Consider the following 16476-nt stretch of genomic DNA (forward strand, 5'->3'; position numbering starts at 1 on the left):
AATGGAATAGATCATTCGAGAGACTTTAGCTCCTAATAGAAATATATTAAGAACTGCTGTTCTTTGTTGATTTTCGTTAGAGTTGTTGCTTTATTTTATCCCCTGTATATACGTTCATAAATGTATCTGTGCCGTGACAGTTACTGGAGAAGGTAGCTATCGTCATTTTATTAGTGATTGAGTCCTAAAACGTTTCGATTTCATTAGGTTTAGCTAATATTGGCTATTCTGCTTTGAAAACAAAATACCAAATACAAACTTGTAGTTATGTATAACTTCTGCAACCATTTATTCCTCGAAATGGAACAAAAGTAACAAAGATTATTTTGGAAACATTGACCACGTTGATGCTACTTTGATGACAATATGCAACGCGATTAACTCCAAACTGACCATCTAGAAACCTAAATACATTTTCTTCGGTCTTAAATACATCTTCTGTCTTAAGATTTGTCTCAAAGGAAAGAAATTTGACAAGCCAAGCCATCCATTTCAACGATGAACAAATGAAGGTTTCGTTTCAATTTTATAATATATATATATTACAATCTTCGACTATTCTTAAATTTGTGATTGCGATTTTCAGAATGTAATAATACCCCGAGTTGACAGAATAAGAACAAATAAAATTAAAATTATGCCAGTTCTCTCTATCTCTCTTTTTGTGTGTGTGTATGCTGTATAATGCTAACCATCATTGCAATAATTTAAAACATCTATCCGTGAGCATTTTCTGAAGGGATCATATTAATCTTTATAAATATAGCACACAAGTGTTCAACGTATTTATTATAAGTTTGCACTACCCAATCACTGGTCATATATCAAAATTAAATACATGGATTTGTAGAAACAAGAAGAAGACAGTGGGGAATAATCATTGTAGCTACATACTCTATAAACGGCAAGCTTTATCTGTCTAAATAGGGCGGGAACATTTCCATCAGTATAGATTCTTTCATCGGAGAACATACTGTTGAGCAAAGTTGCCCACGTAAAGGTGGAACATTAAACAATGACGATGTCAAACAGAGACACTGGTAATATGTTGCAATTAATCCCCGCCCTCTTCCCTCCCCATTCGTCAATCCTCAGCTAATCACTTGAGTTTTCATGCTTAATAATTAGTATCAGAAGCGATTGGTGCGGTCAAGTGCTCTGATTTGATCGACATCCGAAGCTACTTATTTGATGGGTTTACGTGTTTTGCATTTTTACTCCAGATGAAAATTGATATTCATCTCCTTTCAATGTTTCTAAAAAGGGGAATTTAAAGAATGTGTTAGTAACAAATGAGAAGAATGCAGTCATCATAATTGAAATCAAATACACTCGAAATATGCAAACGCACGTAGTCAAAATTAGGCGAATCATGCTGTATCCACTATAAATACCGCATCGGATACCTTCACATGAACACTGCTTCTAAAGTTTATTATAAGCAAATTGCACAAGATTGACAATGTTTCCAATACGACTTCTGCTTCTACTAAGTATTTCTGCCTCCGTTGGAACAGCCATCCTGGAATGTGTGGGTCAAGCAGATCTGGACGCTGTTCGAATTCGACTAGAGGAGGAAAAGGCCAAGAGACTTCTTTTGCAGAATGATGTAGAAGTTCTCATGCTGCAAGTTGAACAACTTAACAGAAAATTGTCATACATCTCAAAAGATAGTATGGGTGTGTATATATATATATACATATTTCTAATCTCACCGCCTCTGCCATTGTGTCTATCTGTTTGTCTTATATCACTACTTCCTCTTCTCAAAGACTCTGTATTTGTACTTAATAATCTTTTCCACTTCTCAACGGTTACTATGTCAATGTTCGTACTTGTGGTTTTGTGTGTTTAGTGTTCCTTAAATACTGAATCCACGTCTAAATATAACTTTTTCTAAAGGGAAAGGTCAGAAGCGTCTTGTACGCAATGTATGGGAATGATTTGAATAGACATTGTTTGCCACAAAAAAAGCTATAATATTCTATTAGTGAAGAGATATCAGACAATAGTTTAAGACTTTTTGTTTGAAAAATCAGTAGAATGCAGAAGGGAAAATTACAAGACTTTGTACAAATAGTTCACCATCCAACTTACTATAAATCAATTTTCCATTTCAGCTGTTTCCGGAAATGTGAGCTCTCTTACACCCAGCATTGCCTTTACTGCCACGCTTTCTCAGTACACTTCACATGTTTCTGAACAAACAGTGATTTTTGACAACGTCAAGGTGAATGAGGGAAACTGCTATGACTCCTCTACTGGAAAGTTCCGCGCTCCTTTCCGTGGACTTTATATCTTCTCTGTAACTGTTTTGTGCACAAGCACGGATGCTCATTTAATGATGATGAAAGACGATGTCGAGGTAGGAAGGGCATATTCAGGAACTAATTCCGCCGATTCGGGTACAGTAATGGTGGTTACTGTAATGGAGAAGGGTCAGGTTACTTATGTCAAAGAGTTTCCTGGTTTCCAAGAGACTATGCACGGCAACTATTGGTCCACCTTTACTGGTCTGCTACATGACCGCTATAATTAGATTAAATATCATCCTAAGACAATGCTTGATTTATATTCATGGGTTAATTTCTGAGAAAAAAGGCTTAAAATAATTATTTATGTTAATTATTCAACTTGTAATTTGTGCCTCTTTTCATATGTTCTCGTCGATTTGGATTCAGTAAATGTTTTCTAGTTATTCTGACAGTTGTTTTCATTTGTATTATAAAATAATATAATTATAAGTTTGCTTGGCACAACAGAAAGCTGCATCGTGTTCAAGAGTAGAAAAGGAGTCTTCTTGGTAACCTTTGTTAAGTCTGAGAACGCTGTATTTGTCTATAATGTTTCGCAGGTGAGAGTAAAAGTGACGTACTGAATACCTTGTGGCTACATGCGGCGTCATATCAGGCTCATTTAAGGGGTAACTGGATTCTATCTCTTGAACCAAATTGTTAGAAGTATAAATGTTTAAAGTTAGGACTTTGAAGTGTGAAATATTTGGTGAAGTCTTATTATCAATCAGCTGAATTTTCTAAACCTTGAGAAATTATTCCCATGATAGTGATTTAAACAAACAACATGTAGCCATTCTTTTTTCAATCTTTCATAATATCGCGGTGATTACAAATGTATCCTGTCTGATGCTCTTGAACAGTTATAGAATTTAATGGTAGACAAAAATTAAAGAGAGAAATTGCAATAATTTTCTTTCGGTACAAAATAAATGTTCCAAAACACAAAGCAAATTACAATCTCCTTTACCATAAAACTTGAAAATAACTGATTGTTATATAAGAATAGGAGATGACAAACTCAGTTTAATCTGTTTTAAAACTGGGAAAAAACAAAACTTAAGGAAATTTAATCAAATTTAATGACACAATCAACGTTCTTCTTGAAAAACTACCCACCTACCTAAATCTATGGTTTCGTCCATTCACCCGCCCATCGATCCATTCAATTGCATGTCTTATGCAAGGAGGTTTCTTCACTCATTAGTTAAATATGAAATTCTAATCGTTGCAATCATGAGACAAACAAATTTCAAACATAATTAAACCCTTTTTTGGAAAACATTCTTGTATTTGTTGAAATTTGCATGCAAATCATCTGAAATTATCATTTCCTTTCCAAATGAACCACTAGGTAGGTCAATAGTACATTATAATATCCAGAAGGAGCTATTGACAAATCTATCATTTAAATTTCAGTGCACACATTGTAGTAATCTGTTATGTTAAATCGGACAAGTTCAATCTTATGGTACGATGAAATTGCAGATAACTGCGAGACAATAATGGTTACATAATCTCTTATCTCAAGATAAACTTTAGTATACCTGATCGTCCTTTTAGCAGAGAAGCAAAAACTATATAAAAAAGGAGACATTAACCTATAGGTTATTTTCTTTCTTGACACAAATATGTACTGGATTATTAGAACAGAATTGTTTCTCTTGGAACAATGTGCAAACAATTTTGATAATTCTCATCTTATCATGTTGTGTGTAAATTGATAAAATGGTATCTGATAGTATCTTCAGATGTAAAAGTTCCCGGAACATTCAGCTACAGTCCAGAGTAGTTAGACAGAACGTGCTAATTGCGAATAGTGTACTAAGTTCCTTTAACGTTTCGTCATTCGACAACTTTTAACAAAATATGTGGTTCCAAGTCTTTGAATAAACAGTGTTAGGAAACGTAATGTAAAAGTTATGTATGAACTGTGCTAGTGTCATATATCATTGTTAAATGCTAAGACATTTTCACTCAGAAGTAAAAGAGTTCAGAGTTGTCTATTCATTTAACATGTTGTGTACTATATCCAACGATGTATCAACTTTCACTAGTCCTTCCAAAGCTGACGCTCTAACCACTATTCCACCGGAGCTGTTTCAGGACTTGCCAAGTGACTTGTCAATTTAGACCGGTACTAGCCACGTGCAGTTATACCGGGTTTTGTTTCAACCTTAACTGGCTTGGTATAGCATATTTTAATGTCTTTATAAGTAAGCGTATCTAACACAATTTCCTTCAACAGTTTCCTCTTCTAAGCTTAACCTTTCTATTCTATATATTTTGTTACGACTCTTTGGTCACAAAATAAGTAAAGGAATGAAACAAAACCAACAAAGTTTTATAAAACTTTACAAACAATTTAATTATCCAAATTATAAATTAAACTGTGAATGGAACTTACAGTATTATTCTAGTACAATTCAAATAAAGTTATATGGGATTATTTTATAAACATACACAAATACAATTTTGTCTAAGTACTCTTATGTATATCTATATTATGTGTGTTCATTTTCATGATTATAGATTGCAAGGGTCATTTAGTAAATAACATGTTAAATTTTGTAAAGCCTTGGGCTTGTATTTTAAGATAAGGTGATTTTAGCAAACACATTGAATAGTTTAAGTATAGAAGTAAAGATGTTGATAAGATCTGTGTTCAGGTAATGTGTTTTCTTGGCTGACCTAATTCCTGACTGGCTAGTTGCTAAAGCACCTGACGTTGCTGACACAGTTAGTTTGATCTAGAATAAAGATTTTGCTCCCATCCTTACCTTATTAAATCTCATAAATATCAGGGATGTTTGCATGAAAATTAGTTATTCCTATCTTTTGCATCTGTCTTAGTGGAGTCATATAGTTATGTTCAGTTGAGAGGATTTACTTGATTTCTTTTAATTATTCATTAGAATTACAAGGTGCTCATAAACGTTGGATTAAGTTGCTGGGTCGAAATTACTATGAATTCATTTAAAGACGTTGGAATAACACGTTTTGGACCTTGTGATAAAACTTTTAGGACTATTTAGGATGTCATTCATCATCCTATTAGTTAGTTATAATTTATCAGATTGTATGTTAGGGAAAGAAATTATTTGTTACATCTAACAAAATGTCTTAGCTTTCTTTCTTTTCTATTGCTTATGTTACGACAAAATAGTCGTAAAAAGAAAATATGAGGCTCGTCCCGCGCTACAATTTTCTGTACATTATTTCAGAGAATGTACAATTGCCTTAAAAAATTTAATTTCACAGTGGTTGGTAATTTTCTTAAGACCTGGTATTTTAATTTCATGTGTTTGACAAATATTTAATGCAAAGAATTAGCTTTCATCATGTCATTAAAATGGATAACTTTATTTTAATATCCCCTTTAAAAGAAAAGAAGGTATATCTCGTTTTGAGAACTTGCTGAAAATATGAAATGGCCACTACCACACTGGACGTTGTCATTACAAAGTGTACTTATTGGCAACGTTCGTAAAGTCTACACTTCACTGTCTGTACAATAAAGTGCTAGTTATGATGTGGTTAAGGAATGTATCTTAAGGGGCTATGAGTTGGTACCTGGGGTATAACGTGAAAGGTTTAGGAAATGTAGAATAGAAACTGGACGAATTCATGTCGAGATTATGCGGGAAAAAGAACACCTATTCGACAGGTCGCCACTAGACAACAAGGCTGATAAAGATTATGATAACCTCAGACAACTAATATTGATTGAAGATTTCAAGAATTGCGTCCATTGTGACATCAACACCTACATTGATGACAAAATGGTGGAAACATTAGACAATGTGACTAGTATAGCTGACAACTATTCTATGACTCAAAGTTTTATTTATCAATAAATCTTCCCCTCAGTAGGGTTTCAGTAAATAAAATATTACAGTCCCATATGAGTAATCGTAAAGCTCAATCTGGCAACTGATAGAAATCTAACTTTTGACAATACTGATCAGAAATCCTTATCTCATCTTACGTGAACTTAATTGTAAGAAGAAAGTCTACGTTATTTCTGATTGCTATGGTTCCATAATCTGCAAAAGAATCAGGACAGAGCTATTCCAAATGCTTTTAGTTCTAAGAGGTCAAAATCATGCATTGGTAGCAATACAGTTATTGGGTCAGATAAATCCCTGTCTGATTTAATTATTGACAATTATGAACCTTTCATGTCGAAAAGATCTGTGTCACGTGTTCGCGCTTTTGCCAAGCCTGAACCAGTTGAAATATTGAGAGACAGAGGAGCATCTCAGCGTTTATTATCAACAAGGGCATTTATAGATTACTGCATTTGTATGGGAAAAAATGAACGAGGTTTTCGGATGGAAATACTGCACAACTTGGGAGTGGAGTATATCCATCCGAACAAAATAAGTTCAAATTTTCCCACACAAATGCAGTAACCTTTTTATTATGTGCTCATTTTTTTTATTCTACCTAAGGCTTAATTATGTAACCACAAATACACTAAATGAAACAAAATAACTGAATGTGTGCAGTATTCCAAACTAAATACACAAACGCAGATTCATCATTACACAACAACAACATTATTAATGTGCACATAACGCCGCCCAGATATATTTGAACATAGACATAACTTTCGAAAGAAAATGGCGTTTTACTCTACTTACAATTGAAAATCGGAGTCATATTGTGAATGAATGCGCACTGGAACAACTTTTCCAATTGATCTGGAATGAATAGATGGTGGTATTTTTTCGTTTCTACGAAATTTCGTGATTATGGACTGGATTTATCTATGGCAATTCTACATGAAGTACATCGGATATAAGTGGCGACGGAGCAGCCTGTTCATATCTGCAAGTGTGTTTCCGTTCTGTCATTGAATGTTTGAAATCATAATGTGGGAAAAATATGAAGTCTTTCAATTGCAATTATCAAATAGACGCTTCGGAATATAAAGTTTATTTCATTTTGAGTGCGGTAAGGAGAATGTAATTGCACTTGGAAAATAGTCGAAATTACAGCACAATTTCGAAATATGTAATCAAGAATGAGAACCCATGACATGGCTCATGTAATTCGGATCTGCAGAACTGAGAAAGTACATTTTGAGGAAATTCAGGTTGTAAAACTGTAAGTATATTTTTTGCCATTTTTTAGTTTATGCCTTGTCACCTGCATGTTATTTGTAAGGACCCTGTCTGGCGTCTATAGCTAGTTTAAATCCAAAATATTGTATCAAAAAAGTTAACGCGCAATGTGCCAAAGCAGCTCGTATGTGGCCATCCACGAAACATCTGCTTTAGTTCATTCATTTGGTTTACTTCATCCACAGACACATAAAATAAATAAAATGTGCTGGCGAATATGTCCATTGTTTGTTTACAAAAGAAAGTAGTTCCTTTATCCAAGTAAGTTCAATATGAAGTGCGCGCGAGTGCAATATCGTAAAATACTGATCAATTCTAAAAATGTAAAGTGAACGGAGAAAAAAAATGAGCATATAATGATGCCATTTTATGAGTCTTCGTCTTCCAGTGAAAGTGTTCTTACTCAGAGAGTAGAGTGCGGATTTCTCAATGTTCATCCACATTGTGTTCATTTGTCATGAGACTTAGTCTCAGGATCCGTGACTGTACATTCTTTGCCCCTTAAGGATATTCATTTATTACTAGGCAATGACCTAGCTGTAAATAAGCTTGTGGTTGATATACTTTTAACTGGCAAGTTTGTTTTGTTTTTGGATCAAAACGTTGATGCTATTGAAATTTCAATCCATGGCTTATACCCTGCATTTCTTACATAGCGGTCTCGCTGTACCGGTACGTCGGCAGTTTCCGTCAGTTAGAATGTACGGAAATTCCCGAGTAATCCTGTTAGTACTTAAACGATATATACATTTGTAACTTTGAGAAATGAATTAATATTTAGTGAAAATGACCACTGTTGCCTCTGGGGATAATTGGAGAGTACCGTATACAGCAACGGGTAGTGTTTATGCATTTCACGGCTTATAGGTCTAGAAATTAAAGTTGATGTGGACAACAATGTTCGACATTGAGTTCTCCTGATGAAGCTGGTGTGTAAAATGACAGACATCAGACAGACAGACAGATAGACAGGAGACATACACAGACGGACAGTAGTGAGATAAAGACTTGTGGAGTCATGTCAAGATTCAAGCGACCGTTACAAATGTCCCACGTTTGGAGAAAACTTTACGCCATGTTTCATTCCCATGCGACATTCCACAATGTATATCATCTAAAATAAACTTTGCTGAAATCCATCTCAGCTTCAGAATTTCATAAATATAATCTACTGAATCACGTTTTTTTAAAGGAGCAAGTTTAAGTGGAGGGAATGACAATTTGTTTATTAAAATTACAGAGGAATCGAATTTGTTTAGGAAATGTGACGATAACCTGACAAACATTTGCAACGTAAATGTGGTCGTAGCACGGAGGGCAGTAGGTTTTTAAATATGATGCAAAGTTAGAAGCATTCCATTTCGTTACAATATTGTTGTCAAGACTTTTCATTACTGAGGCACACGATGGGAATTGTATGTTTGTTTATATTTTAAATTCTTGCCACTGTTAAAGTAGAAAATAAAAAGAAGAAAACAGAATAATTTTGTCTAAAAGTTCTTGTTAAAATCAGTCCAAATCCAAAGGATTCTTTAAAATTTAGTCCGCATGTTAGAAGGAGTCAGAATCTTCGTTTTGTTAAAACAATTGCTTAAATTCTCATTTTTAAGTTTAATGCATCAATAGAGAGTTTGAAAGTATTATGAAATAATTAGCTTTCTGTATAAAACTAAATCTATTTCAGATTGCAACTTATATAACAGGTAACATCCATATAGAAATTTCATCTACTATAAGGTGACGGCCATTTAAATTCGGGGTGGGGACGCGAGAATGATTTTCTTTTTAGCTGAAGTATTTTTTTCAACTATCTCATGACAATTAATAAACGTTTTCCAGATAATACCATGGATATAATATGGAGTCATTTTGCTCTAAATCAGCAAAATAATTTTCCAATTATTGAATAACTGAAATTAAAATAGTGTCAGGCTTCTGCACCAAAATATCGACTTGTTGGTCCCTACTATATTTGCGGTATACCGTAGTACGTATCGCGGTACATTAACAAATACCTCGGTATACCAAGGTACAAACTTCTTGGCGGTCCCCAGCTCTATTAGCAGAGCTATTATAATGAAAGATCTTGAAAATTGTGTTGTTCAGGAAATTACTCCTCTATCGGACACATTTATTAATCGGACTTTTGAAGAGTTCACGTTTTCTCCGTGTTTGCATTGATCAAAATGTATTGATCACAGTGATCCTCGTTTTAATATTTATTCTCTTTATTCTAATCAGGGTGACAAAAGACAATCACTCATTCTCGAAAAGGAACAAGATGTTTGTTTATTAGGGCTATTAGCGACACTCAAGCCATACAAGTATCAGCTTGCGATTTTGTGACAAATGGGGTCCTTATGAGAAACTGGCGACCACCTGAGATACCCGCTGATGCCAAGTGGTCAGTGAGTAATTAAATTGTTGTTAATAAATTGTACAGACAGGAATTTCTTAGTCTAGCCAATGAAATTCCGTTGTCTGGTCATTTAACAGTCAGTAAGGCTTGTCACAAGATTTTCAAACAATTTGTTTCCCTAAAATTAAATACGTTGTTTCTAAATACTGTAGATCAGGTTACACGCGTCAAATAGTAAGGCAACCCTAACTAGAGGATACTTAAGGTTCATATACAAAATATTTCTGCATTTAACGATCCATATGGTAGAATAATGGTAGATTTAGTCAGTCTATTACCTACGATCAAATCAGGTAACCAATATGTTTTTACCATAATGTGTGCGTCCACAAGCTTTCTAGAGGCTATTCCTTTATGGAATATTAAAACTAAACCTATAGTAAAAGCTGATGAAGTTTCTTGTACACGTTTTTTAAATTTTCAACTATATCCAATCTGATCAAGTGTCAGATTTATTTCTGGAATTTTCCAGCAAGTTATGCATGAATTAGGCATCTACAGTTCCAATCATCTGCCAATCACCCTGAAAGCATAGGGCCTCTGGAAAGATTTCATCAAACGTTGAAGAATATGATTTGGTCATATTACTTTGATATAGTACACAAGATTGAGACAAGGATGTTCATTTGTTGTTGTCGTGGGACCATGTCCATTAGAACTGATTCTACCATATGAGAAACTAACGGAGGGACAAACATGGCCATCGGTAGAGGAAATTTGTTTGTGCTTAAATTATTTAGATTCTGTCGACCTCAGAAGATGCTCCTTTGATCTCAGTTGCAACACCTTTTCATCAAAACCAAAATGAAAGGGAGCGGAGACAATATGCACGGTTGGCATGTATTGCCAAAAGAGGCGTGTATCTTATTGGTAAAATATGTTCTCCAAAAGATAATTGATCTTTATCTCCTTAGAATGTTTTAGAAATATAAATTTAAAGAATGTGCTTTGTAACACATCAGAAGAATGGGAACGCATACTTGGATATCAGATAAACTTGAAAATATGCAGCCACACGTGTCCAAAATTACACCAAGTGTTGTGTCTTCCGTATAAATAGAGCAGCAAATTATGTTCCCTTACATATTATTTATATTCTTACAACTTAAAAAAATTGCACACGCTTGACTATGCTTCCAATACACCTTCTGCTGGTGTTGACGACTTCTGCCTTCGTCGAAACAGCCATCCTAGAAAAAGTGGGTGAAGCCGACCTTGACGCTGTTCGTATTCGATTAGAAGAGGAAAAGGCCAAGAGAATTCTCCTGCAGAATGACGTAGAGGTTCTTATGCTTCAAGTTGAAGAGCTAAAAAGAGGATATTCTCAAATCTCAAAAGACAATATGGGTATATATATATATATATATATATATATATATATATATATATATATATATATATATATATATATATATATATATATATATATATATTGGTGGTGTGTATGTTTAATATTTTCTTTACCTGTTGTCCATGTGAACGTCTTTTATTATCTCTACTTTGTCTACTCTGACGTTTTCTTAAGTTGTACTTATACGAGTTTTACACTTTGACAACCGTTTATATTTCTTGTGTAGTCGGTAATACATTTAAACCACTTTCGCTGATAAGTATGTCATGAAATATCTTACCATGATAACTGAAGCGAGCCAATGTTTGCACTCTTGACATCGCATTTATTTAGTGGTTCTTAAATACTGAATGCACATAAAAAATAAAATTTCTCACGTGATAATTCTGAAATATATTGTGCAAAATGGGTGTGAATGGTTCAGATTGACATTTCGGTACAATGAAAGCTATGATATAGCAATTGTTCTCTTTCGTTTTCGTGTTCATTTAATGGCGAGAAATCAGAGAGTAGCGTACAAACAGCAGATTTCGTAAGGGGACATGTCCAAAAACTTAGTGCACCTCATATATAAATTTATTTTCTGTTTCAGCTCTTTCCGGAAATGTAACTTTTGTTTCCAACAACATTGGATTTACTGCCACGCTTTCGAAAACAACTACACACGTTCCTGGACAGACGGTGATTTTTGACAACGTGAAGGTAAATGTGGGAAATTTCTATGATTCCTCGACTGGAAGATTCCGGGCTCCTTACAGCGGACTATATTCTTTTTCTGTAACCGCTTTGAAAATTTCAGAGACAAATGTTCATTTAGTTGTCATGAAAGACAACGATTAGGTCGGAAAGTTATTTTCGGGCACTAGCTCATATGACTCGGGCTCAGTCAATGTGGTTACTGTGATGGACAAAGGTCAGACGGTATATATAAAACAGGATCCTGATTATACAGAAATTATGCTTGGTGAGAACTTTTCCACCTTTATTGGTCTGCTACATGCTAGATATAATTAGAGGGAATATTCTCTCAAAGAGTTGATTTATAATCTGAAATATGTTTTAATGAATACTTATTTTACCTTACTGTATTGTATTTAGTGTCATAATCATAATCTTGGAATTCTGATTCATTAAATTGACCCTTTTTTTAATTATTTTTCTGTCCCGGAATTAAACGTGCTGAGCGTGAGTGGGTTGTACAGTATATGGATATTGCAAGAGTGCCACAATTTAGAAATCTACTATCCAGAACTAGAACTATATCTTAAAATTTTAAAATCGAAACATGCCGATATGTGTGATTACCTGGAAAACAAATGTGACTGAATATCACTTGTTACTGTTAGGACGATTTCATAGGAATTTGTGACTAGTCCACTTAATTAACTTATACAGTAAATGTCCGAATAAGGAAAAGTTTATCATAGCGTAAAACGGCGATTATCCGGAAATTATAAATGGCACTAACTGTACTAAAAGTATTAGTACTTAGGTAAATAGGAATAACATAAAGACTTTTAACATGCTAAAGAGCAGAAAAAAGTAGAAACAAAAAAAATGTTATAAAGGTGCCTTAATTAAGGATTGAAATTCATTACCAAATTGTACCCCACCGCTCCGGTGGCTCAGTGGTTAGAGCGTTCGCCTAGGATGCGGAGGCCGTGGGTTCGATTCCCGGCCGAGTCATACCAAAGATTTTACAAAAATGGTACTAACAGCTGCCTCTCTTGTCGCTCAGCATTAAGAGGTTAGTGTTAGGACTGTCGGCTTGGTGTCAGGATTATGTGACTGGGTGGGACATCATGCTACACGTCTGCGGCACGATGCCCCAGTGCTAGACATCACTTTAAACTGCCACACTGCAGACATCGTAGCGATATGACTGAAAAATTGTTAAAGCTACGTTAGAAATCGAAATCACACACACACCAAATTGTAACCAAGGTTCAAAGGGCTTCTAATAAGGTAATCTAATCTCTCATAGATCCTATCCACACCTGTGCCGGTAGGTGATTAACTTTTAGAACCCGTCATGTCACCATTGATCGCTGGTCGTCAGTGAATTTTCTTTTATTCCATTCGAAATTTTTTAATTCAGTTCATCCAAATGTCCTGATCTATGTTGGTGTTGTAATTAATAACTGAGATTAGTTTCATTTATTCCTACATCAGCGTTTTAAGAATGTAGATTTTCGCAGACTGTATGAGGGAATAATTCAGATAATCCGCGTCCGATTAATGCACGTTTTTCTGTATAGCTTGACAATATTTAAAGGCTTTTAGATTGACTCTCCAAATTAATGTATTTTGCATATTTAAATAAGGTCATCCAAAATTAAGACCTTCTGGAACATTCATAATTTTTGTTGTAATAGTTGTACTACTATCCCATGTACTCTGAATTATTTCATTAAATAAAATGTACACTTGCAATAAAATTTATTCATATATTTGTGTGGTTGTTTGGTGATTAATCACATATAACTTAGTCCCAAGTAAGTCACACAATTTCCTGACACTTGCAGCTATGCATTATAATGTAAATTTAATTCTAAATGAAATTCATGACGTGTTTTGGACCGTACATACCGGATAAATAGCGATATATGTGTCCCGCGGAATAAAACGAGTGCTAAATGGTTTTTGACTATACACACCAAATAAAAGTAGAAAAACTAGTGCTAAATTTTTTGCATAATAACCGGTATGCGATTTTGTATCCAGGTGTTGTCTCAATCTGCCCAGACTATATTCATAAAGAAATTGCAGATATCAGTATGGGGGGAAATGGCAAAAAGTAACGCACCTTGTGGTTTGTTTTCCTCCAGCTGATACGTTTGCATCTTCTACCTTTAGAATGTCATGGCATCGTCGAATTTGTAACGTCATAATGCAAATGCCAAAAGGACCTTCCGCCAATATATGACTAAACCGTTGTTACAGCATTCTTCCTGACTGATATAAATGCAAATTTCCATTGACGTAATATAATAGGGTGGTTTGTTTTCAGAATTAGTTTAATTTATTCTCATCTACCATACAATTAGCTGCCAGTTTGGTTGGCCTCGTTTTCATTTCACTTCGTTTATTCCATCAGGTTCTGGTTTGACTTTCAATTGCATATCGATGAAAGACGAAACTGGCATGCTGAACCAGTCTAATTCAAGAAGCGTATACTTATAAAAGTTACAGATTATACATCAAATAACAATCATCCTAAATAAACCAGATCTTTGACAGATCGCTTTTTATAGAAAAATGAAGAGGAAAGAAATATCAGAAACTCGTCAGAAAAATTGCCCAAGCGCTATCGGGACCAACCAATTCATTTTTCAAGGCGGACGAAAAAACAAACAAATTACCATTGCAAACACAAAAATCATAAATAAAATATTTATTTGCTTACTATTTAGGTATTGTGAAAGTATAATCAACACATCTAACAATATATTCAAAAATCAGAAAACTTTGTTTTTAAAACTCTCTCACTCGTCGCTTTCTTTAACTATACACAATATCTGCTTTGCTGCGTTTGTTTATTTTCTCTGTCTCTCTCTGTCTCTCTGTCTCTCTGTCTCTCTCTCTCTCTCTCTCTCTATATATATATATATATATATATATATATATATATATATATATATATATATATATATATATATATATATATATATATATGTATGTATGTATAAACATCCCTGCTAGACATGATTCATCTTGCACAGGTGCTGCTTTACAGGCTTGGAATATACAGTTTCATCGTCATGGTATATTTTCTTTGATCGAGTTGGAACATCTGGAAATAAGTTCTCATATTCATATATTAGCTACTTCAGATCATTCCTGTGGCTATAGATGTAAAGGTTGTTGTCTAGGGTCTCTAACATTTCAAACTTTTAAAGACTGGTTGAATCAAAGAGTTACTGCAATCGGGTTGTACGCCATCATTTAAATCGCCTCTGTGTGGGACAGGAACAACTAAATTTAATGAATGATTCACAGAGCTATCTCGATCAACATACTCCTTTAAGATATTAACATGACTGGTGACAGAGTTATTCCCCCCCCCCCCAGGATTGTTCATACAATTTAACTCACTTTCGTTTTATCTTTATAAGGTCCATAATATCTACCGTGAAGAGGATTTTGAAGTATTAGCAAAACTGACAGAATTTTATCATCAGGTTGAAAAGCTCTTACAATTGTAGTTTTTACCTGCCTTAACTCTATTTTGAGTTATTGGACAGAAGGGTATATGTTACTACTTCACAATCAGAGACAAAGTCTGAAAAGATTAATGACGGAATCCTCTGTTAAAAGAAGTTTTTTTCAAACATTTCCCATGTTCCATAGACAACATGACCAACTGATAGTTCAAAACAACTTTAAACTCGCCAATTGGTAACGAAAACAAGATCTAAAATATTTGGAAACATCACTTTAAGATCCGGATAATAAAAATGATGTAAGACCTTTTGCTGAGTCTTACTGATCCAAAAGTGACCAGCCAAATGCGTTACATGGGCTAAACTAAGAATTTCATGTCTATCTGACTTAGGTTCCACAATTTGATAGCTCGCTCATGTCTATCTGACTTAGGTTCCACAATTTGATAGCTCGCTGACGACTTGTCACCATTGAATACCTCAATAACTGGTTCATAAGTCTCCATAAGATGATCATACTGGAGTTTGTTTGACCCCACAAATGTATTGTTTTCAATACATGACCACGACCTTGACCTATGAGAAACAGGAGTATTTGGGACTGATGTCTTTAATTTATTGCTTTTTTTTAAAAAAAATAATGCAATCAGAAATAAAGTGCCCTATTATCTTCCAATAAGTACACGCAGGAAGAGATAATGATTTCTGATTAGTCTTATTAAATGTTGGATTCTTATTAGTTTTACCAGATTCAAATTGTAAGTACTTGCTGGATAATGAGTTGTTGTCTTATTAACCATTTACTGAGAAGTAAATGTATTGGAAAATGAAGCAATGTGAGCCAAGGAATTTTCGTCAGCTGTACCAGCAGCGTTTCTAAAGTATCTATTTTGTTTTCATAAAGGTAGATTTTGACGTAACTATCAGCGCAGTTCTAAAACTACTTAACTAATACGAGTTGTCTAAGTTTGTTATAATCATTATCAATCTTTTTAGATTCACACCACCTGTGAAATAATTGTTATTTTTCCCTAGCAAACTGGAATGCTAACTATTTTCTTTTTTGCTATTCCTCAACCTCTGTCGATATGCTTCAGGTACCAACTAATAACCTTTCAAG

At 34.3% G+C, this 16476-nt stretch overlaps 2 protein-coding genes and 1 non-coding gene across 3 annotated transcripts; all 3 read left to right on the top strand.

Annotated features, from left to right (window-relative positions):
- Positions 1–1265: 1265 nt before the first annotated feature.
- Positions 1266–2701, top strand: LOC149788010 (complement C1q-like protein 3). The gene is made up of 2 exons (XM_089974283.1): positions 1266–1679; positions 2121–2701. Exons 1-2 carry the CDS (start codon positions 1463–1465, stop codon positions 2537–2539), a joined length of 636 nt encoding a protein of 211 aa, XP_089830409.1. The 5' UTR covers positions 1266–1462; the 3' UTR covers positions 2540–2701.
- Positions 2702–10964: 8263 nt separating this feature from the next.
- On the top strand, positions 10965–13643 carry LOC149788011 (cerebellin-2-like). The gene is made up of 2 exons (XM_089975710.1): positions 10965–11189; positions 11786–13643. Exons 1-2 carry the CDS (start codon positions 10973–10975, stop codon positions 12031–12033), a joined length of 465 nt encoding a protein of 154 aa, XP_089831836.1. The 5' UTR covers positions 10965–10972; the 3' UTR covers positions 12034–13643.
- On the top strand, positions 12808–12879 carry Trnap-agg (transfer RNA proline (anticodon AGG)). Its single transcript has one exon. It is a non-coding gene; the product is annotated as a tRNA-Pro (tRNA).
- Positions 13644–16476: the final 2833 nt, after the last annotated feature.

This window comes from Sinohyriopsis cumingii, chromosome 11 (genome assembly GCF_028554795.1).
Source record: "Sinohyriopsis cumingii isolate HCF-2022 chromosome 11, ASM2855479v2, whole genome shotgun sequence".
In the NCBI taxonomy this organism is placed as follows: Eukaryota; Metazoa; Mollusca; class Bivalvia; order Unionida; family Unionidae; genus Sinohyriopsis; species Sinohyriopsis cumingii.

What these genes read in the sequence shown, in the direction of transcription:
- LOC149788010 (XM_089974283.1), top strand. Translation starts at nt 1,463, where the DNA reads ATGTTTCCAATACGACTTCTGCTTCTACTAAGTATTTCTGCCTCCGTT. An exon ending in CATCTCAAAAGATAGTATGG is followed by an intron (nt 1,680 to 2,120) that starts GTGTGTATATAT and finishes TTTCCATTTCAG; the next exon opens with CTGTTTCCGGAAATGTGAGC.
- LOC149788011 (XM_089975710.1), top strand. Translation starts at nt 10,973, where the DNA reads ATGCTTCCAATACACCTTCTGCTGGTGTTGACGACTTCTGCCTTCGTC. An exon ending in AATCTCAAAAGACAATATGG is followed by an intron (nt 11,190 to 11,785) that starts GTATATATATAT and finishes TTTCTGTTTCAG; the next exon opens with CTCTTTCCGGAAATGTAACT.